This window comes from Eurytemora carolleeae, unplaced genomic scaffold, assembly GCF_000591075.1.
Source record: "Eurytemora carolleeae unplaced genomic scaffold, Eaff_2.0 scaffold263, whole genome shotgun sequence".
In the NCBI taxonomy this organism is placed as follows: Eukaryota; Metazoa; Arthropoda; class Copepoda; order Calanoida; family Temoridae; genus Eurytemora; species Eurytemora carolleeae.
In genome coordinates, this window is record NW_019396161.1 from 57,335 (window position 1) to 81,943 (window position 24,609).

Here is a 24,609-nt window from a genome sequence, read left to right on the forward strand (position 1 = left end):
GACTGCTTGATTTGGCAGGATTATTTTTTTTAAATATCAAAGGTCTTAAATATGAGGTTTAAAAGAGATGAGGTATACTGTTATACTGTAAGTATACTGTCAGTTCCTTTGAAAGCTGGGCTGATTTAAACTGAATGATACTTATTGAAAAAAAAATCTTTTTCTTATTTTTCTTCAATTTGAAAGTTGAACAACTGGCCTAGGCTGTACTCTCCTATTTAATTTCAGGCTTTAAACATAAAAAAATGGTTTGTTTTGTGATATGGATTTATTAAGATAAATAAAATAAATAAATAAATAGATACGAAAAAAATAAATTAATTCATAATCTTATGGAATGAACAGAAATAAATTCATGATTATAATGCCTTGAACTAATTTCAATCATAAAATAATAATGCCCATTTTTGTTTGATATTTGGTAACAACAGACTTGCTCTCAATCAAACCAAGATTTTTCTAAAGATTTCATAACAAATCCACAATTTAAATAAATGCTGTTTAAATGTTCTAGCAAATCTTGGTTGACTGGGTTTTTTTTCATTCTAGAACCATGGTTTTCGCTATACTCTAGAACTGGTTTCTAGTGTACTCTAGAACTGGTTTCTAGCGTACTCTAGAACTGGTTTCTAGTGTACTCTAGAACTGGTTTCTAGTATACTATAGAACTGGTTTCTAGTATACTCTAGAACTTGTTTCTAGTGTACTCTAGAACTGGTTTCTAGTGTACTCTAGAACTGGTTTCTATTGTACTCTAGAACTGGTTTCTAGTGTACTCCAGAACTGGTTTGTAGTGTACTCTAGAACTGGTTTGTAGTGTACTCTAGAACTGGTTTATATTGTACTCCAGAACTGGTTTCTAGTGTACTCCAGAACTGGTTTCTAGTATACTCTAAAACTGGATTGTAGTGTACTTTAGAACTGGTTTCCGTTTCTACTGTACTGCGCAATAGGATCAGCTGCTGCGGCTGTTTCTGTATCCAGGCACCATTCTGTACGCAGGGGCTTCTTTCCTCTCTTAGGCTGACTGCAATATTCAAAGTTGGTCAAAATTATGAAACGAAAACCCTGTTCTGCTACAGGATTACCCACATGAGATCTCATACACGACTTACAGAATTTATACTGTCATTTGAAGTTTTGATTCGTATATATTCATGATTCCCTGCAACTGTAAACTTGTCTCTCTCTTTTCCAAATCTTTAAAATAAGTCATTAGAAAACAATGTGTATTAAGGCAGAATACTTGATTAAATCGCGGATTCGTCATATTTTTAAAGTTTCACGTCGAATCGTCTTTACAGTCTCATCCTTTGTGGGTATCACTGTTTAAAAAAAGCTGTACATAATCATTTTCAAAACTATAATATAACATACAAAAAAACTAATTAACCAAAAACATTTCTGAATAATCTGAATCATTGTTTAAAAGTATTTTTACATAATTTTGTAAAGTTGTACCAATGTACAATTGTACAAACCTGAAGTTTAATGTGCATGTTTCCTGAGGTACAGTTGTACATTCTTGTTTGGGTTTCAAGCTAGGAACCAGTTTTGTCTAAAGAAAAAGCTATTTACATTTGATATTCAAAATTTATCACTTCAGGGATCAAACTTTATAAATAGCGAGATAAGGTTGAACTTCTTAAAGCCACCTTCATTTAACTTAAACCGGCGCACAAGAGAAGTGGTTTAACTATGTGTACATAGCTTAACTACTTTAAACCTTGTCCCGGTTATAATTACAGACCTGAAGCCTGCATGTCTTTTGTGGGTTGAGATCACAAACCTCTTCAGGAATATCTACAAGAGTATCAATCTCCTGAAATATTATTATTGTTATTACAACTTCTTCAGATAAATCGTAAAATTTTATAATTTTCCTTGTTATGGCATTCTTCTGCTCCTTCTCTATTCACGCATCCTCGTCCACAAATCTGAACACAAAGGGAAGATATCAGGGATTAAGAATCTAGTAAAGTTGACCAGGGATTAACAATTATGGAAAGTTGATCTGGGATTAAGCATTAAAGAAACTTGAGCAGGAATTCATAATCAAGATAAGAGATCAGGGATTATGAATGAAGAAAAGTTAATCAGGGATTAGAAATTAAGGAACGTTGATCAGGGATTAAGAATCAAAAAAATTTGATCCTGGGATTACGAATTAAGAATAAAGATTGAGTAGGGATTGATAATTAAGGAAAGTTGATCTGGGATTCAGAAAAAATTAATGTTTATCAGGGATCAAATTATTTGAAGCAAGAGATCAGGGATTAAGTTATAAGCAAAGTTGATCAGGGAGTAAGAAAAAAAGGAATATTGGTCAGGGATTAAGAATGCATGAAAAGGGATAAGGGATTGAGAATTAAGGAAAGTTAATCTTGGATTAAGAATAAATGAAAGTTGATTAGGGATTAAGAATTACGGAAACAGATTAGGGATTAAAATCAAGAAAAGTTGATCAGGAATTAAAACTAAAGGAAAATTGTTTAAAGATTAATAGATAAGAGATTAAGAATAAGGTTAAAGGATCAAGGATTAAGAATGGTTTAGGAATCTAATTTACATCAAATTAAGAATATATTCCATGCATGTGATTAACCCACAAAAATTAGGAAAATATTTCATGCATGAGATTTACCCACAAAAATTAGGAAAATATTCCATGCATGTGATTAACCCACAAAAATTAGGAAAAACTAATCTATTCAAATTATGTCTTCACGCTTATAATTCAAGAAAGCAAGAGAAAAATTATTTACAAGCATTTTTACCTCTACGGGAAGTTTTTCACAAGAAGTGTCTCCGATAAACTTCCCAGGGGTCTTCTCAATATACCTGGCAAATGTATAACTTAGTTTAGTCTATTGGAATAATCTCAGTAACTCTTTGGTTATTGAAAAATTAAAAACAGGTTTAAAAGTAAATGGTAAAAACGGGTTTAAAAGTGGTTACTACAGACTACTGAACAAGGACACAGCAATTTTTGTAACATTTTTATATAATCTTATATATTTACTTGGTTGAGCAAGATGATTCGTAAACAGTTCTACATTCTTCTTCTCCTTGACCGTTACAGACCTTCTCCTGGGGCCTAGGGATTAAACAAAGTAATTATCAACTAAATAGCTTATATTTACTTGTTAGCTTGGTAAATATCAGGATGCAATACATGTCTTTTAGACATAACTTTCCATGTCCATGGATTGAAAAAAAAATTATTGATCTTAACAAAAATATTCAGGTTCAAGGTTTAAAGCTGAATGTTAAGGCAGAGCTTGAAACTTTTAATAAAAAAATTAGTTAAGCTAATTCTTTTTCTTTTGGAAATTAAAGCAATGCAAGAGAAATCAGGACATTTTTTCTAATTTTTTGTTATTTTTAGAACATTTTTTCTAATTTTTTGTTATTTTGTTGAAGTTATCTATTTCCTGTTAAAGGAACTGATTTTCTAACCCGATGTCATAGCCCTTTGATATTTTAACTATGAAATCTGTTAAATCAATTGGAATAAGTTTAAAATATCAAAGGTCTACACTTCCAGCCTGCAAAGATTTAGGCATTAGAAAATTGAGCTTTTTAGCAAAAACTCAGTTTCTTGATTTTGTTGAAGATGAATCTCTTTATCAATTAATCACTTACTTGTAGCATTTTCTGATAGTTTCCTTGGTAGCCTCCTGTCTGAACGTGATTTGACATCTCTTCTCAAAATTCTCCTCACATACCTCCTCCTGGTAACATTTTAACATTTTAAAGAGATTGTTCACCTGTTTGAAAGTAAACCCAATATGCTATTTTTTAATTAGGAATACAACTTAGATAATTGTTTATCTCAAGATGCACATGAGGACTTGGTAAGTTTTATAATTTTCTCTTGAAATAATCACAGCGTTTTTTCCAGAAATTCCGGATTTGTTTCAATATTAGGATATTAAAAAAATAAGATACAAAATCGTTTATAGATTTAGGTTTTGGTAATTCAAGATTTGAGACTTTTGTGACATTCTGATATTGACGAAATAATCCAAGAAATCTTATTCTATGTTTATTTGAGGAACAAGTATCGATTATTCTAGACTTCAGAAACATCTTTGAGCGTTAAGTTCGGCTTATTTGTCTTCCTAATTATTGTTTAGGGTTTCCGATTTCTTCCGAAACCATTTTGGTTCCGTACAGGTCTTACGGAAACTTTCATAAAGCTACAGGGTGTCCCAATAAACATGGGAATTCAGTGAAGAATTCGATATCGTCTTTTTGTATAATTCTTTGATTTAGTACAGTGAAACCTACTGAGAAAGCTGTAATCTGTAAGAGTTTCGTCTGCTATGTTTACATTCTGTTTGTTTATGTTTTGACTGCATACGGTTGTACTTAGTAAAACAAGAAAATTGCAGTTTACAAACAGAGTAAACTTGTCCGTCTTCACTATTCATCTTGCGGAGACATTATAGACACATCTTTACAGTCTTTTACCCTTTTCATAAAATAAACTCTAGCAGACGTAATAATATTAAGGCTTTTGAAATTAGGTATTACAATGTTAATTCATAACAAAGACGATATCCAATTCGTCATTGAACTCCCATGTTTTTTGGGACACCCTGTATTTTAAGAATAACAAACCAATATAAACTTTTGAAAACATCTATCTATCTTTCTATCTATATCATCATCCAATTATGAAATCAGTGCTAAACAGTAAACGGAGTTTGTACTTCTACAGGAATATGGGTGAAATGAACCTTTAAATAAAGGTTGTTATATTTAGATGATTTGCAAGATAAAGTCATTAACCTGAGCAGGTCGGAAATATGTGACATAGGTGTAGTGACACTTCTCCAGGTTCTTATGGGTACAGGCTAGGATAGGATCCTTAGATACTGTCTCAACACTTTCCTCCTGAACAGTCAATGTACATTTCAGACATATTTAAAAAATAATTTCGTTTAAAGGGATAATATCTTGAATATCTTAATTTAACCTTAATAACGCAAAGTCTGCCATCAGGAGTTCTAGTTGCCTTGCTGAAATCAATTCCTCCAGTAATATCTCCTACAAAAAGTAATCATATTAAAACTAGATTTATTAGGATTAAATGATATTCTTAACGGGACGGTTTCGCAATTTTCAAGGGAATATACCAATAATCAACATTAAGTAAGGTTCTTTTTTCTTTAATATAATGTTTTTACAGAGTAGTTGACAAAATCAAAAAATCTGAAATATGTTGTAAAAAGACCAGTCTCTGGCTGATTATCCTTACACTGTTCAACCTTCTGGGAATCTCAGGCGGAGAATATGTTGTACAAAGACCAGTCTCTGACTGATTATCCTTACACTGTTCAACCTTCTGGGAATCTCAGGCGGAGAATATGTTGTACAAAGATCAGTCTCTGACTGATTATCCTTACACTGTTCAACCTTCTGGGAATCTCAGGCGGAGAATATGTTGTAAAAAGACCAGTCTCTGACTGATTAGCCTTACACTGTTCAACCTTCTGGGAATCTCAGGCGGAGAATATGTTGTAAAAAGACCAGTCTCTGACTGATTAGCCTTACACTGATCGACCTTCTGGGAATCTCAGGTGGAGAATATGTTGTAAAAAGACCAGTCTCTGACTGATTAGCCTTACACTGATCGACCTTCTGGGAATCTCAGGCGGAGAATATGTTGTAAAAAGACCAGTCTCTGGCTGATTAGCCTTACACTGATCAACCTTCTGGGAATATGTTGTAAAAAGACCAGTCTCTGACTGATTAGCCTTACACTGATCGACCTTCTGGGAATCTCAGGCGGAGAATATGTTGTAAAAAGACCAGTCTCTGACTGATTAGCCTTACACTGATCGACCTTCTGGGAATCTCAGGTGGAGAATATGTTGTAAAAAGACCAGTCTCTGACTGATTAGCCTTACACTGATCAACCTTCTGGGAATCTCAGGCGGAGAATATGTTGTAAAAAGACCAGTCTCTGGCTGATTAGCCTTACACTGATCGACCTTCTGGGAATCTCAGGCGGAGAATATGTTGTAAAAAGACCAGTCTCTGGCTGATTAGCCTTACACTGATCGACCTTCTGGGAATCTCAGGCCGAGAATTTTCTAAATGTTTGTCCAACAAATATTCTCAAAAACTCCATAAAAGAACACCAGTTCCAATTCAATCAAATATTGACAATATTAATCTCTAATTTAAACAGATTTGCGCTTCTATAGACATTTTAAAATTCGAAACATTCCTATTCTAACTGAACTGGAGCGGAATGATTTTGATTGATTGAAAACTTCAAAGTCGTCTTTGAACTCAGAAATAGTTTACGGCATTGCTTAAAGGCATCCAAATTCAAGCGATATTTTTTCATGAAAAAATAATCAGAAAATAGCCCTAGTCCTGATATTTCCATTTTTTGTTTTAAAAAATCCTTCAGAGAAATTAAGAATTTTGTTTAAATTTCAATTTTAAAATGGCAGACCTCATTTTGGAAATGGCAGGACTATTTTGTGATTATTGTTTTATAAAAAGATATTGGTAAAATTAGGTTGCTTGGAATGAATGCCACAAACTTTTAGAATAGGACAGTATATAAACCTGTGTTAGCTGAAGCAGCTGGAAGAGCTGGAAGTCTGGAAGATGTTTGACGGGCAAATGATGGCTGAGGATCAGAAACAGGGTTAAATCTAAATATTTAAACAAATTATTTTTCTGAATTGTAAGTTTTTTTCTCGAAAAATAATTTAAATGTCAAAAACAAAGTTGTTAAATTAATCATATTCAAATCCAAATATTGATGTGGGGTACTGCTGTTTCTCCAAAAAGTAAAGACAAGAAAGGAATTTTATCAATTCTAAATTTAAAAACTTAAATGTCTAGTAATTGTTTTTCATTTATAGGAGTAAAAGGAACAGTCCCTTTAAGCGCCGGAAAAAACGCCTCAACAGCTAAGAACATTTCCGAAATTGACCTGTATGGGTTGATTTCTAGTATTGACCTGTATGGGTTGATTTCTAGTATTAACCTGTATGGGTTGATTTTTAGTATTGACCTGTATGGGTTGATTTCTAGTATTAACCTGTATGGGTTGATTTCTAGTATTGACCTGTATGGGTTGATTTCTAATATTGACCTGTATGGGTTAATTTCTAGTATTAACCTGTATGGGTTGATTTCTAGTATTGACCTGGATGGGTTGATTGCTGATCTGGAGGCAGAGGTTGTAGTCGGAGGAGTTCCTGATGCCTGAGAGAATGTAGAGGATGTCAGAGAGTTTGATAAGCTCACTGAGCTGGGGGAGGATCCTGGACTTGAGATTGGAGAAAACTAAGCAAGGAAAACAAGTAAGGAAGAGGTTGAGAAAATTCAATGAAATTCTGAAAATGTTTTAAATTTTTTAAATGTTTGTTGTTTCCAATTTTTAATCGGCGTCACTCTCTTTCCAACAAAACTAAAGTAGACTATTTCTTTCATTATTCGTTTATTAAACTGAATTAGGGGGGCTGCAGAGTTTTTTTTTAATGGTGTGGCATGTATAGTCAACAATGGTACCATTAAAAGATCTGTCTGATCAAGAATGCATGATAAATGCATAATCTTGTAAGTGAAAATTTCTCTAAAAAGCATTCCTACAAGAAAATGAAGATATGCACAACATGGCTGAGCAGGTGAAGGTTAACAGGGTACCATTGTAAATAGAACATCTAACTCTCTTAAAGGGAGTTCCCTTGAAATTATAACATGGCGTCCATACAAATTGAGAAAATTGCAACATACTACTTAGACCGTAAAAAAATCAATTAAATTTCAAACAAATCATTCAGATATTACAACCTATAGTCATCGATTGTCTTTCGCCACATTTATATATAGTTGATTTTTCATAATATGTTTTAATTGTTATGATCTGAGAGTTACTTATAAAAACGTTTATTCCTGTTTCGAGGATTTTTGGTAATGAAGACGACATTTTCATATTTTCCAGGAATGTTCGAAAACAAGTTGTAAGTTAAATATTATTTTAAAAAACAAAATTAAAACTAGTATGAAATATTAAATATATACAAATGTGGCGAAAGATAATCGATGACTATTGGTTGTAATATCTGAATGATTTGTTTGATATTAATTTAATTTTTTTACGGTCTAAGTCGTATGTTCCAACTTCCTCAATTTGTATGGGCGCTACGCTCTTCGGTATGAGAGGTCTTTATCAATTTTCTCCTTATAGACACAACAGATAGAAGTAAGATTAGTAGCGATCAAAAGCGCTTTTTTATCGCATTAAGCCTATACCCCCTTGCATTTTTCGCGAACACTCCCTTTAAGCGAATAAAATATGAAAAGCTTACGTCTTCGATAAAGATATTGTTTGATGAGGTTCCTGCTGAAGATGAAAAGCCTGAAGATGATCCTACTGAGCTTGAGAATCCTGAAGATGATCCTAATGAAGGGGAGAATCCTGAAGATAATCCTGATGAAGATGAGAAGCCAGCAGATGATCCAAGTGTGCTGGAGAATCCTGGACTAAATCTAAATACAAAATGTTACAATTTTTTTTCTGAAGGAAGGATTTAATTCTTATTTGATAATTACCGAAGGTTTGCCGATGGCCTCAATAATGGGGATTCTGGGGTGCCATAATTATCCTACAATTAAGATTTTTTTTAAACATTTTTTAAGGGATTTATCCAACAACTATACATTGTTTTTTAAGTAGCTAGGATTCCAGACCCCTCTAATGTGTTAAAAACTTTCCTTTTAAATTCTACTTTTATTGAAACAACTTTTTCTTTGTATTCATTATAGAAAATAAGATTTTTCTGATTTAATTGGCTAAATTTAAAAAATTGAAGAAAAAAATAAAATTTTTAGAACCATCTTTTTTAAAATTTTTGTTTTAATATCGTCTGCCATTTAGAAGAAAAAATATTAAGGTTATAAAAATGTTTTAGTTCCTAGTTACCTGTGCAAAGACGACAGCTTGTGATGTGAGTGCAAAGATAAGTATGTGAGTTAGTATCGCCATTTCAAGAAGCTTAATATTCTGAAAAGATCGGATTTTTATTGAATGGATTTTTGCAAATATAGAATTTAAATTAGCTAGTATGATATGTCATTCTTCCAGAAATTTCTGAAACAAGGAAGATACAAAGTTTACCGTGAGTTGAATATAATTTGCAAATTAACAGTTCTTGGCAGCCAATAGTAAATTTGCCTGCAGTTTGTTATGACAGTGTAAAATTACAAGTATACTCTGCGTAGTAAACAAACTTTGCAGAGGTGTAAATTCATGGATCAAGCAACTATCCGTATCCTGTTTCGTTTAAAGGATTCAACTAATATCTGTTGGATAAAAATAAAAGAAACAAGAACCTTTTGAATTTAGAAGTTTTCAAAGTGAATATCGAGATCAAGTAATTGAAACCAGTGCTTAAAAACACTTTCAAAATTGTTTTAGATTCAACCTGAAAAAATAGCACAAAGACTAAAATCTTTAGTTCGGGCTTTGAATCATGAAACAGAAAAATACATACAACTGATAATTAATAAAAAATGTCTAGATATCTATAACTGTAATCCCGTGATATTTATAGTTTATTGTTCAATTTAATTTATTGTTTTTCACGTTGCTATAATCTTAGTAATTAATTAAGCTTTATTTATGGATTACAAGATTATATGCAAGGGTGTTAAAAGGAACTTTGTATTTTACAAAATATAAACAAAATTTTGCATAAATGCGTTAATTTTACAAAATATAAACAAAATTTTGCATAAATGCGTTAATTTTGCAAAGTTTGTAAAACAATTTTTAGTACGGCGCTACGCAGATACAAACACATTTTAGATGCGTCATTATAGGTTTATATGTATACTCATTATTCTTGTTGACATATTATTTACGCATTGACGCAGAACTTTTAGATGGACGGAATGAGTTAAACCCATTCTCCCTCTGGGAAGATCAGCCGAGGTAAGATTTGATGAATAGCTAGAATAAGGTAAGGCTAAAGTTTAACATGAACCCTAGGTTGTATTTTATATTAAAATTTGAGAAGAACTAAAAATTAGCGTAAAACTATTTCATCAAATATGTCAAATCCTTTTTGCAAAAAATATACAGTAGCAAATTAGAAGCAAAATTTATGAAAAAAAATTGAAAAAATCTGAACTAAAAATTTGCTTTTTTGATACTCTGACAAATATCCTTCCAAAAAAGAAGTTTTGGATTTATATTTTAATATTTTGATATTTTGATATTTTGATATTTTGATATTTTGATATTTTGATAATATTTTGATATTTTGATATTTTGATATTTTGATATTTTGATATTTTGATACTTTGATATTTTGACAATTTTTTTCAGGCTTACTTTCGAGATGTGTAACGTGTTCACACAAAAAAGAAAAAAATGTGAATGAATGTGAATTTAAAAAAAAAAATAATATTTTCAAATTAGTTTTGAAACTGTATCAAAAAAAAACTTTATGGAACTGGTGCAATTTGGATTTTAGCATTTTTATCATAGGAAGTAATGTTAGGAATAACTATGATTTTCATGAGTCATTCAAGCCCCAACGGAGAATGAGCCCCCCCCCCCTCATAGAGTATTCAAAAGGCCAGTCCCAACTAATAAAATTCCTGTACATGTCCCTGTTACTGGTTATTACTTAATTACTTAAACAGGGTTACCACAAAGGATGAGGGTGTAATGCCGACTTGAAACTCTGAAAATATGAAGATCCAAAATTCAAATTAAGTAAACTGACTTAAATATGGTTTTTAAATGGCTTGATTAAGGATTTGGCAAAAAAGAAAGAAGTTTATAGTTGCAGTGAATCATGAATATAAAGAAACTGACGGTATAAATTCTGTACAGTCGTCTCAATGAAGTATCTTCCTTTGCCGGTAACCCTGCTATATGTCTAATTATTATTTGAAAATTAAGAGTATTACCGTAAAACCAGCAGTTGGGTTAGAATCTTATCAAATTTTCGACCACCCTGTAACTAATTTGTATTTTACGATGAAAGGCCTGCCCTCCCCCCCTTAGATTGGAATTATCTTGTAAAGAATAACAGATGGCCAAATGTCAAAATAATGTGCGCTGCGCATTGCGTACTGGGCAAATGCAGTGATAAATAGATAACGGAAGCAAATATCGGGAATAATTAAGATATAAAGTGTACAATTATTAAAGTGCAAAGAGTACAAAAACTACATTTACAGTGTACTACATTTTATGTGTATGTGTAAAGTGTATGTAAAGTAAAGTGCAAAGTCTACAGTTATTAATGTGCAAAGAGTACACTAGTTAAAGTGTAAAGTGTAAGTGCTTAAGGTGTAAAGTGTACAGAATGTAAAGTCTACAGCAATTAAAGTGTGAAGGTTTAATAAATTACGCACATTAAATAAATGTGTCACTTTGCACTTAACTTACTGTACACTTTACAAATTAAAGTGTATAGTTGAAATAGAAACTATATTAAATACAAATGTCACTTTGAACTTTACTTACTGTACACTTTACAAATTAAAGTGAAGAGTTGAAATAGCAACTATATTAAATACATGTGTCACTTTGCACTTAATTACTGTACACTTTGCGAATTAAAGTGTATAGTTGAAATAGCAACTATATTAAATACATGTGTCACTTTGTACTTAACTTAAGCTGTACACTTTACAAGTTAAAGTGTAGTGTTGAAATAGTAACTATATTAAATACATGTGTCACTTTGAACTTTACTTTACAAATTAAAATGTAAAGTTGAAATAGCAACTATATTAAATACATGTGTCACTTTGAACTTTACTTACTGTACACTTTACAAATTAAAATGTAAAGTTGAAATAGCAACTAAATTAAATACATGTGTCACTTTGTACACATTACAAATTAAAGTGTAGAGTTGAAATAGCAGATATATTAAATACATATGCCATTTTGCACTTTACTTAAGCTGTATCAAAGTAAACCATTTTAAAAAATCAAACTACAACGGTTTTGAATTGGTTAAACCTCAAAAACTGTTTTTACATAATATTTGTTATTTTGTATTTTTCCAAATTATATTTAAAATCAATAACTTTCTTTCCCTTTAAAAAATAGTTTGACTAGTTTTGGACCATATTCGTGAAAATAAATAAAATCTATTAAACGAATATGGGCTTAAAACTTCCCCCCCCCCCATATCCACCCAACCATTTTTAAATCCCCATGCGCCCTCCCCTCACAAAACCCCAACATACGCTTTTGTCAATCTGACGCGAGTGATATACCCGGTGTTTTGGTGACGCGTTGACGTTGGAATCTCTAGGTTTACTACGGTATTCCCACCTGTTCCATCCATTTATACCAATGCTGTACGCAATTTATTATTACAATGACGCAAAAGTGATGCAAATATTATCTGTTAGAGCAAAGTGGTAAATACTCGTGGTTTCGATTAGAACAAGATTAAAATTTAAAATATTTGCTTTTCTTAAAAATATATTCAAAAAGAAATAAACACTTGCAACAAACTTTAATTCTTATATCATGGCAACCTGATGTTGCAAACCTCCGCAAGATTTAATAGTTAAAGCTTGAAATATTAAAGGTTTAGACCATCAGGTTGCAAAGATAAAGGACTCGAAAGTTTGAGTTTGTGGCAAGTGTTCAGTTACTTTATGTATGAAACTCGAATGTTACAACACTGTTCTCAGATTTTATTATATAAGATAATTATGAATCAGAATAATTTCTGCATATCAAGAATTTATTTTTGATTCGTTTTATAAATGCCAACGCACCGAATACATAAATCCTCTTGACAAAAACGTTTTTAAATTTTTTTAACTTGAACTCCCTGTAGGATGTAAATATGAAAAATGAAGGATATGTGAAAAAAAGTTAAAATTTTCAATATCTTTTGTGTCATGTACTTTGATTTGGCATGAAAATTGAAGATTGAAGAATGATCGAACTAAGGAAACCTGGACAATGAAACTATTATACTTCTTAACATTATGATTAATGATTAAAGGATAAAAAAGGAAGAAAAAGTATTCTAAAGGGAAAATTCAAGATAAATGAAATTTGTGTTATTGTAATTTGTTTAATTTCTGTGGAAGAGAAATCAATGTAAGCTATGTACATAAAATGATTTTTTTTCTATTATGGTGACATTTTTGAGGATACGAAACAAATACGATAACTCATTTTGTCAAAACTTCAAAGGAAGAATCTTATGTTAATTTAAAGTTAAAAGTGAATCAATTGATAAAGTGAATCAACGGTAGAAATTTGGAAAGATAAACTCCGCAGGGGAAAATATATTTAACACTAGATTGTGATTCCAGCACTGCCAACTCCGCCGTTTACCCGCACATGAACGATTCTACCGAGAAACTAAATTTTCGCAATTAAAGTAAAAAAAAAAAATTCAGAATCTTTAAACCAAGCTAAGAGCATTTCCTGTAAAAACAATTCCTAAAAATATCTCCGGAAGTATAGTTTCAGATCTCATTATTTACTTTTTCTTTTTTGAGCGCCACACGCTACAAGAAGAACAAGGACTGCGGCTAGGACAGATCAAAGGGATAAACGCTGAAGCTAGAATATACTAGAGAGGGGGGGGGGGGAAGGGGGACAAATATTTCTTTATCAGCATGCTTCTTGTGTCCAATACAGACACAACAAATGATGTCCATGCAATCTTCAATATAACGAAATAACATCAAACAATATTATTATAACAAAACTAATATTCAGTTTGATTTGTTACTTGCTATCAACTATAATTCGTCAACTTACTTTTGAAGCTTTTCCCGCTGTGGTGTTTAATTCAATGTCCTACCGAACTCCCGCCATCAAAATTAATCTTCAAAAATAATATCAAAATTAATAACAAAATCAATATCAAACTTTATGAAACAAAAACCTAAAAAATACGAAAAGTAGAAAATATGTCATTATCTCAAAAATATAAAATGACAGCCTTGAATTATTTTTTAATGTGTGGTTTCTTTTCGTTATATATAGGTTTCTTTTCGTTATATAGGTTTCTTTTCGTTATATATAGGTTTATTTTCGTTATATATAGGTTTCTTTTCGTTATATATAGGTTTCTTTTCGCTATATATATAGGTTTCTTTTCGTTATATATAGGTTTCTTTTCGTTATATATAGGTTTCTTTTCGTTATATATAGGTTTCTTTTCGTTATATATAGGTTTCTTTTCGTTATATATAGGTTTCTTTTCGTTATATATAGGTTTCTTTTCGTTATATAGGTTTCTTTTTGTGTGAAAAAAACGACATTTTTGGCTTTCGGGGTCTTTAATAAACAAAATTAACAAAATCTTTGAACTGTCATATGAATGATATGCATTTCTACTTTTTTACGATTCTATTTCCCGCTGGAGTTTGTTGCTAATAATTTTCAACACGTTTTAAATCTTGTGACAAACATATTAGACAAAAAAAGATTGTTTTTATTATCATGAACAATTTTGATTATCACAATTATCTCTAAATTCAGGAATTATTTTAAGTGTCATTGTTTTATATGAATATGTATGCCAAATTATATTTGATTATAAATCAACATAATTTAAGATTTTTGTTTCCATGGCAGAGAAAGAATTCATGAATTTTAACACGCTGGGACATCGTTAAGTCAATATATCCATTTATGTTCCTCTTTTTAAAAATATGAATCCGCGATAGTGTTTTTTTTTTCAAAAATAGGGAACAATGCCTTTAATTGCACTTATATAGGTACTGTTGATATAAAACCCAGAAGCGATCCTAAACCCAAGCAATTATTATATGTGTGCACACCTGGCTTATATCAGACGAGACAACATATTAACTACATACTTCTTATTCAAGATATCAACAGTTTGTTTGTTTGTTCTTGTTTTTAGGACAGAATGACTTTACGTTTTCAAAGTTTATTTTGCAAAATAACGCGGATTTTGGATACTGCTCAACTCTTGAAATATGTTGCAACTATTTTTTTAGAGTTGATGTTAATTTCAAAACTAAAATCACTTCTGTTCTAATTTTGAACGTTAGAGTTGAGACTACTAAAGTATATGAAACTCGAAATTAAGCGATGGTGCTTTAAAGCCCTCTGTCTAGTAGTATTTTCTTTTTATTGTAAGCTTGAATTACGAGGTTTTTTCCTTTCATTATGAAACGATAAATCTCAGATTGTCCTGTTTTTAAAGGTAAACGTTCTAAAATGGAGGAAAAAATAATTAGTGGCTTAAACTAACAATATTAGCAATCTAAAAAAGGGGGTTTGGGGCGGCGTAGAGGAATTTGGATCTTATTTTTCATAATTGCCTATATAAACTATCTCAAACCTCAATATGGAGCTTTCCCTTTTATTGATTTATTTGAATGTTTTGAGAGAATTGTGATTGAGACCAACCTCTTAATTTGTATTGTATTTTTGACTGATATTCAAAGAACCCAAAAGAACCCAGCTCTACTTTTGGTACCTGTCACCCCTTTACTGCAGATGGGTTACCGACCCTAGCTTGAAATATGTCTCAATGATTGTGCTACAAAATAAGTACGTTTGTTTACTCAGAATGAATCATCATCTAATCATACTTTTCATTCATTAGTTTATGGTGATCAGATAAATAAAATACACTTGAAAGATATATATAAATAGAAATAGTAAATACAAGAAAATATTCTTTGCATTAAACTACATTCACTTTTAATTGAGAAATATAAACAACAAATAATAGCTAATAGGAAATATTCTCTGTATTAAACTACAAATATTCAACTAATTAAGAAATATAAACAACAAATAATAGCTATTAGGAAATATTCTCTGTATTAAACTACAAATATTCAACTAATTAAGAAATATAAACAACAAATAATAGCTATTAGGAAATATTCTCTGTATTAAACTACAAATATTCAACTAATTAAGAAATATAAACAACAAATAATAGCTAATAGGAAATATTCTCTGTATTAAATTACAAATATTCAACTAATTAAGAAATATAAACAACAAATAATAGCTGTTAGGATATATTCTCTGTATTAAACTACAAATATTCACTTTTTTGTGTTACGCGATTATTCGCCACCCAGAGAGGGCTGCTAAATTGAGAAATATAAAAAACAAATAATAGCTAATAGGAAATATTTTCTTCATTAAACTTCAAATATTCACTTTCAATTGAGAAATATAACTTTAAGGAAATATTCTCTGTATTAAACTACAAATATGAAGTAAAAATCTCTAATAATAATTTCTAAATCTGTTTTATTAGTGTCACCTATTGTAACTGTAAGCAGAATAATGTAAAGGGGAGACTAATGGGGTTTAGTCCCCTTTCTAAATTAGTAAATCTATAAGTTCCATGGGAGGTTTCATGTCCAAACAGGTGGTGTGCTCCCCCCCCCCCATTTGAAAAGTAAAAAAAATTGACCCACTCTAAACAAACTCCTCTAAATGTTAAAGAAGGGTTTACGAATAATAAACACTTGAATTAAATTATATAAATAATCAGTGAAGGAAGCAGGAAAATATAGAGAAGGGTGGAGTCGTTATATCTGCCACTTGTATACAGTAGGTATTGAAGGGGGGGGGGGGTAGGAATTACATTTTAAATTTAGATGATTTGTAATATATTTAATCTCTCTCTCTCGCTCTCGCTCTGCATTCAATGACAATGTGTTTGAATTCTATAAATGGTTTGAGACTTGAATGAGAGGATGGATTCAATAAATTGAAGAATAGATCTATTTTATCTAATACTCTAATTGAAGAATAGATCTATTTTATCTAATACTCTAATTGAAGAATAGATCTATTTTATCTAATACTCTAGCTTGAGAACCCTGCTTTACCTGGAAACTAACCTTTCCCTATAGTAATCAGCACACTCAATCAGTTCCTGTGGTTCTAAAATGAGTTCCCCAATTAATATTTGAGGAGAATAGGTCCAGGGTTCATGATCGGACATCCAACCAAACAGACAAGCAGACACCAAAACAGAGATCACTAGAAAATAAAGGAAGGAAGGAAGGAAGGATTGATATACATTAATGATTAATTGTTTACATGTATAAGTTTTAATAGTAATAAAAAGGGATCCAGAGAATTGTATCTAAGTATAGGTTTGAATAGAAAGGAAAGTTGAATATATGAGAATTGTATCTAAGTGTAGGATTGAATTTAACGGAAGGTTGAATTTAGAGGAATTGTATCTTGGTGTAGGATTAAATAGAAAGGAAGGTTGAATTTAGAGGATTGTATTTAGGTGTAGGATTGAATAAAAAGAAAGGTTGAATTTTGATAACTGTATCTAGGTTATAGGTTTCAATAGAAAGGAAGGTTGAATTTAGAGGATTGTATCTAAGTGTAGGATTGAATAGAAAGGAAGGTTGAATTTTGATAATTGTATCTAGGTATAGGTTTGAATAGAAAGAAGGGTTGAATATTGAGGATTGTATCTAGGTGTAGGATTTAATAGAAAGGAAGGTTAAATTTTGATAATTGTATCTAGGTGTAGGTTTGAATAGCAAGAAAGATTGAATTTAGAGGATTGTATCTAGGTATAGGTTTGAATAGAAAGAAAGATTGAATATAGAGTATTGTATCTAGGTGTAGGATTGAATAGAAAGGAAGGTAGAATTGCTATTTCAAATCAAATCAAATATATATATTTGTCTCAAGTTATTAAAATAGAAAATATCATATTTTAAAACATATTTATGAAACTTGAGACAGGGGCGACATTGATCGACAGGGGCTGTTCAACACGCAGCCACTCACTGGAGAGTCAGTTCTAACAATGCTGAGGTGGATGCTGGAGATTGGATGGGCTGGAGGGAGCTGGAGTTACTGGAGAGATTACAGTTCATAAACGTACAAGGAATCCGTCAAGGAGAGATCGGGTATCTTCTTTCTCAGCATGGAACACATAGAATTAAAAAAGAGTAAAAGGGAGAAGAAGAATTATACACATTTATTCTAATGATTCAGCAACTCATTCATCTATTTAAGAATCAGGAATCCCTAAACGCTCACGATTACTTTTTTACCTGTGAACTATGATGAATGTTTAGTTAATTGTTATATCCATCTTTACAATTATTATCCTCATGTTTGAAAGGAAGGCAGTACGCCTTTAGAAGCTTACGCTGCAATTTCAGACGTTTTGTTTCATCATCTTTAGTTCTGGTTGATAAAGACCAGCTTAATGGAGTAGACAAGGGATGGGTGCAAAATATATCCGGGCAATTATTTAATCAGCAGGGCATTTAAATAGTATTATTTACTTGTCATTTTAATACGTCCCAACTCCCAAAGGGTATTTAAATAATATTGTTCACTTGTCATTTTAATACGTCCCAATTCCCAAGGGTATTTAAATAATATCATTAATTTTTCATTTTAATCCGTCCCAAGGGTATATAAATAATATTATTCACTTGTCATGTGAATACGTCCCAAATCTCAAGGGTATTTAAATAATTTCAATTTTCATATTAATACGTCCCATACTGAAACAAATAAGAACTGGAATTACAGCGATAAACCAGAAAACTTTGAAACATGAAGACAACTGTTAAGAATCAAGTTATAACTTTAAATAGTCTAATGAACAAGAGACACAGCAATTGTGTAGTGTAAACAGACCCATTTTTACTAAATTAATGATTTAAATAGTGTCTAGTAAAACTATTTGCTTTGTAACAACATCAAGTAAACTTAATTATTGCTATAATGTCGTCTTCCTATTCCATTTTTTTCTAGTTATCACTGAATATGATGTGCTTTGGTAAGAAATTGTTTTTCACTTTTACTGGGGGATTGCAGGAAGCTTATTTTTTTTTAATGAACATTGACAAATATCAATGATCCTTGAATTATATATACTTCCTGAATATTGCATGACACAAAACTGAATACTTTGATACAGGGTTTCTACAGATCATAAGACTTAAGAGACTACTTACGGCATTTTCCCTACATTCAAGGTTCCTCAAAACCGTAAACTTGTTTCTACGCATTTTTATGATATTATCAAGGTAGAAGCAAAAATTCAAGAGTTTTTAGGTCCATAAAGTTAAAGTCTCATCCTCTCTGCTGCGCTACGAATCGTCAACATTTTGTTGGTGCTCAATCTTCTTATGTTACTTTTTCTTTTAAAAAATATAAATCTATACAAGAAGATTTCTTTGAATTATTCTACCATGTTTTTACAGCTTACACTTTACCAGAGTTCAGATTTATTAACCCTAAACAAAACAAAACGCCCCGCCCTATAGTTTTTTTGCCCTAGCACTCTCATTTTTGACACTATAACCGTAAAATTTGTTGACTTTTGATAAATAGAAATTTAAAAGATTTTTTTGTAACATTTTTTATTTTTTATGCATAGGGTAGGATACAGGGCGGTAAAAAGTCCGGTCTGTGAAAAAATCTAAAATAGCCCATACCTTTTTATGACTAAAGCTACAGATCTAAAAACCATACTATTAAAAAGCCCATGAAAAATTGATGTAGAAGCATGTGTCACACTTGATATTTGTTTAAAACCAAAATATATTTTTTACCTTTTTTCGCATTTTTTTCAAATCTACCAAGCACCCAAACTATAAAAGTTATAGATCTAATTTTTATTCGATGAGCTGGTCTTAAAAAAATTGGACTATGAACATGCATTTCAACTATATACCTATTCTCAAAGACCTTTTTCTAGATGGGGGCGTGGGACGCCCCCCCCCCATTCTATACATAAATTCAGACCCCCAGCCTTTATAGGAATAAATAGCAAGATGTAGTTGATATAGTAATGTTCTTGGTCCCATAGAAGAAGTGGTCATCCATCTTTACCTGGTTTAATTACTTCTCGCTATTCAGATACTATACAGATTTCACAGTAATCTAAAGTGTGCAATCGATTAGATTTTTGCCACAATACTTAGTATAAGTTAGTATACTAAAACTAAATGTCAAGAAGTTGCAATACTTCAAAGTTGACGATGTCTTGAAAAATTAGGCCTAATTTCCTCAGCCGTTTGATCTATGTGATTTAATTTATAGATTTAAGATTCGGTGCGGCTGTTTAACTTTACTTCATGAACGTTCATACATAGTTTTTATAGTTTTTCTTGCATAGTTGGTTCCTTGAAGCTCTAATGCACTAGAGTCAATTTTTGGTATATCTTTGAGAACTTTGTCCATGGCAGAAAAGCATCTCGATTGTCAATTCAAATAATTTCCGGTTGTCATTACAGTATCCTTTTATTTGTGGGTAACCCTGTATCTGATTCTTTATGTGGAAACCCTGTTGTTGTTAGTTATTATCATTTCTTAAAAATGAAAGATTAAAGAAAAATTACATATAAAATAGTCGTAACTATTACTTTTAAAAATTGACTTTAAAATTCTAATTAAATCCATGTGCGCTGCAACAAAAAATATACAAATCTGTAAACGGTCAAATTAACTGTGAATCATTTTAAAATTTTCAAAATCATCAAGCTTAACAAGTTAAGATTATTTTAGTTAATGAGAAGAAAACCTAGAAAATATTAAAAACTGCAGAAAATCCCTGAGAGGAGTCAAGATGAAGAATTCTAGAAATAATTACAAAATGTACAGTTAAGTAAAGATGACGCATGTAAAAAAAGTTGATAAGTCACCCTCCCACAGAAACCCTTCATACGCAACATTAAATAATAAATAACAAAGCAGAAAATACGCACCTACCCCCCCCCCCCTCGGCTTTATTACAGGAAGGGTAGGTGACAGGTTGACAAGTAGTTATTTATATCTGTATACAACGACAGAACGAAGTGGTTGAGGAACAATGGAAAAATAAAAAAGTTTTTGTGTGGTCAAAAGTAGGGTAAAAGATTTCTTTCTGCAGATTGAATATTTTAAAATAAAAAAATACAGATTTTAAATAATTAGATTAAAATGGATTAAAAAATGTTTGACATATAATAGTCATGCAAAAACGCTTATGATTACCAATTTTTCAATAAAAGAGTGCATTTCAATGCTTCAAATTAGACAGGAAAGGATAAAGAACAACTTCCCGTATCATGTTAAAGTCACATTTAGTAAGATATTCGTCCCAATTTCTATCACAAAAATTGCCCATGAGAAAAAAGTCAAAGAAGCGTGCACTGAAAATCAGTTAGCAGTAATGTTGTTACTTTTATCAAAAATTTAAATTCGTGATTTTTTCTGATGTTTTCATTTCACAAACTAATTTTTCCAAATACGTCTTTCTTATGACTTTATTAGATGGATTCAGTTCAGAGATGTACAGATCTACACGTATTCCTAATTAAATTATTCTTTATTTAATCTATCTAACAGAAAGATTTATACCTCCATAAAGTACAACAAAGTAAAGATTTAGATAATACATAAAACATGTTTGATTACGTGGATGGTGCAATTTCACAGTAATTAAACAAGGAAGATGGTGCGACTCAAATAGAATCTAGTACAATAGATGGCAACGTAGAATTTGTACACTCTCAGTACAGCTGTATTCTGACGTCACAATTGTCAACTCAGTTTTTGTGTCCGACAAAATTATTAATAATTGTGATATTTTTAGATATAAGTGCTTATCTTACAGTTAAATATTATTAATTTTATGTGTTCTTTATTTTCTGTTTTTACACTTATTTATTTAGTTTTGGAAAACATGTCAACTAATGTGAGAAAATATCGTTTTCCTTGTTATATTTGACACTTGTGACGTCGTGTTTAATTTGTTCATATATCTGTTGCCACCTATTGTACCTGATAATCTATTTGGTGCGACTATAATAAAACATAAAGAAAATGGCGTATTTCAAGACTAATGAATAGAAGCATTGTCCATTTCTTTGCGAAAACAAGAAGTATGGTGCAATGCTTTAGAAAAAAAAGGAAATTATAGGACAGAAAATTTGAAAATTTGAAAGAAGGTTGTTCTTAAAGATACATAATAGAAAAAAAAGAGCTAGCCAGATGATTTTCTTAAGAAATTTCAAAGTGAGAAAATTAAATTATTTCTTTCCATCTTTCAAACCTCACAAAGGAAAAAATATTCAACAATAGTTAAAATGAAAAAGTTAAATTATTAAGAGGTAAATAGCATTTCCTGTTAAGGTATTCATTTTCTTATTTGATTTGATACTTTAAAGGGACCGTTCGCAATATTACCACAGTAACAAAAATATAATAATAATAATAATAAAAAATAATTATCAAAAGTACTCAGGATATTATTGAAAATGCTATAAAATTGAAACAGATTTTTAAGTTTTTTCAACTTTTACAGATTTTCACTTCACTTTACAAGAACATTATTTTATGACGGTTCCTAGTTTATATTCCTTGAAACCTACCAATCTACTGAACACTCTTTCTTCCTTCGTGAACACAGTCCCTTTACCGTTTTAGTTAATTGTCCAGCTTAAACCTAAGGTTTAGTAAATCTAGGATATTTAAACAAAATGATGCATTAAACCGCAAACAGTTTAGTTCATCCAACCAGTTAATAACTACTATAATTTAAATTATTTTATTTAGAAGAAAATATCTAATATCTCATTCTTCTCCGCCTTCTCATGCTTCTCCTCCTTCTCCTTCTTCTCATTCTTATCCTCATACTTCTCCGCCTTCTACTGCTTCTCCTCCTTCTTCGCCTTCTCCTTCTTATCCTCATACTTCTCCTCCTTCTCCGCCTTTTTTGCTTCTCCTCGTTCTCATTCTTCTCCTTCTTTTCCTCCTTCTCCTCATTCTCCTCCTTCACCTTATTCTCCTTCTTCTCCTCATTCTCCTCCTTCTTCTCCTCCTTCTCCTTCTCCTCCTTCTACTCCTTCTCCTTCTTCTCCTTCACCTTCTCCTCCTTCTTCTTTTTTTCCTTGTCCTCCTTCTTCTCCTCCTTCTCCTCCTTCTCAATCTTCTCCTCCTTCTCCTCCTTCTCCTTCTTCTCCTTCACCTTCTNTCCTTCTCCTCCTTCTCTTCCTTCTCCTCCTTCTCCTCCTTCTCCTCCTTCTCCTCCTTCTCCTCCTTCTCCTAATTCTCCTTCTTCTCCTCCTTCTCCTCCTACTCCTCCTCATTATCCTCCTTCTTCTCCTCCTTCTCCTCCTTTTCCTCATCCTCCTTTTTCTCCTTCTCCTTCTTCTCCTTCTCCTCCTTCTCCTTCTTCTTTTCTAAGAAGCAAAGATCTAAACAAGCATTATTTTGCAAGTATACTAAGCATAAAAATAGAAACAATTAGAATGAAGAACGGTATATCAAATATATCTGTGAATCGTCAAATGAAAAATATGAATTATCTTGTCAAGATCGAATGTTTTGGGTTTTTCACACGCGGAACCTCAAAAATAAAACCTATCTGAAAACTAGATATAATCCAGACCTGTTTTAGTAAATTCACCGTTAAATAAATCATTGAATTAATCTTAAGAATAGTTAAGATACAGCTGGCGTGTATGAAGTGATAATGTTCGCGTAACAAATATTTGTTTCTTACATTAAATTTTAATTTTTGCGTCGATATTTTTATGCAGGGATGTTGATAGTTTAATATTAAGGTTAATACGTGTTAAAAAACATGGGGATTGAGTACTGAGTAATAAATAGTCTTCTTTCAGTTTTAATCTTACAGGTCGTCCCAATAAACATGGGAATTCAGTGACGAATTCGATATCGTCTTTTTAAATAATTCTTTGATTTAGTACAGTGATTCCTACTGAGAAAGCTGTAATCTGTAAGAGTTTCGTTTGCTTTGTTCACATTGTGTTTAATTGTTTATGTTTTGACTGCATACAGTTGTACTTAGTAAAACAAGAAAATTGCAGTATACAAACAAAATAAACTTGTCCGCATTCACTGTTAATCTTGAGGAGACATTATAAACACATCTTTACAGTCTTTTACCCTTTTCATAAAATAAACTCTAGCAGACATAATAATATTGTGGCTTTTTAAATTAGGTATTACAATGTTCATTCATAAAAAAGACGATATCCAATTCGTCAATGAATTCCCATGTATTTTGGGACACCCTGTATAAAAACTACAGTGTTTACCACACTCTACAAAGCATTCTAAAGAGTGAAAAAAGGCAATTGTACAGGGTGTCCCAAAAAACATGGGAATTCAGTGACGAATTTGATATCGTCTTTGTTATGAATTAGCATTGTAATGCCTAATTTCAAAAGCCATAATATTATTATGTCTGCTAGAGCTTATTTTATGAAAAGGGTAAAAGACTGTAAAGATGTGTCTATAATGTCTCCGCAAGATGAACAGTGAAGACAGACAAGTTTACTCTGTTTGTATACTGCAAAAACAAGTACAACTGTATGCAGTCAAAACATAAACAAACAAAATGTAAACATAGCAGACGAAACTCTTACAGATTACAGCTTTCTCAGTAGGTATCACTAAACTAAATCAAAGAATTATTTGAAAAGACGATATCGAATTCGTCACTGAATTCCCATGTTTTTTGGGACACCCTGTACTTTGAATAGTATTATCAATCAAAATATAAAGAGACAGATTCTAAACTTGTATGTAAAACATGTTTTACAAACTGGAGGTTTCTTCAG

General features: G+C 31.4%; 1 protein-coding gene and 2 long non-coding RNA genes across 3 annotated transcripts; 2 read left to right on the top strand and 1 right to left on the bottom strand.

Moving 5' to 3' along the window:
- Positions 1–298: 298 nt before the first annotated feature.
- On the bottom strand, positions 299–12,308 carry LOC111696834 (uncharacterized). Its single transcript, XM_023466583.1, has 15 exons — positions 12,283–12,308; positions 8,960–9,040; positions 8,590–8,642; positions 8,346–8,526; positions 7,181–7,320; positions 6,592–6,680; positions 4,985–5,055; positions 4,798–4,902; positions 3,646–3,734; positions 3,023–3,097; positions 2,778–2,841; positions 1,884–1,937; positions 1,751–1,822; positions 1,482–1,558; positions 299–1,027 (listed from the first exon to the last, which is right to left on the bottom strand). The coding sequence occupies exons 2-15, from the start codon at positions 9,020–9,022 to the stop codon at positions 916–918; spliced, it is 1,245 nt and encodes a 414-aa protein (XP_023322351.1). The 5' UTR covers positions 9,023–9,040; positions 12,283–12,308; the 3' UTR covers positions 299–915.
- On the top strand, positions 5,312–5,885 carry LOC111696836 (uncharacterized). Its single transcript, XR_002764172.1, has 2 exons — positions 5,312–5,588; positions 5,797–5,885. It is a non-coding gene; the product is annotated as an uncharacterized LOC111696836 (long non-coding RNA).
- LOC111696837 (uncharacterized) lies at positions 9,866–10,404 on the top strand. The gene is made up of 2 exons (XR_002764173.1): positions 9,866–9,970; positions 10,367–10,404. It is a non-coding gene; the product is annotated as an uncharacterized LOC111696837 (long non-coding RNA).
- Positions 12,309–24,609: the final 12,301 nt, after the last annotated feature.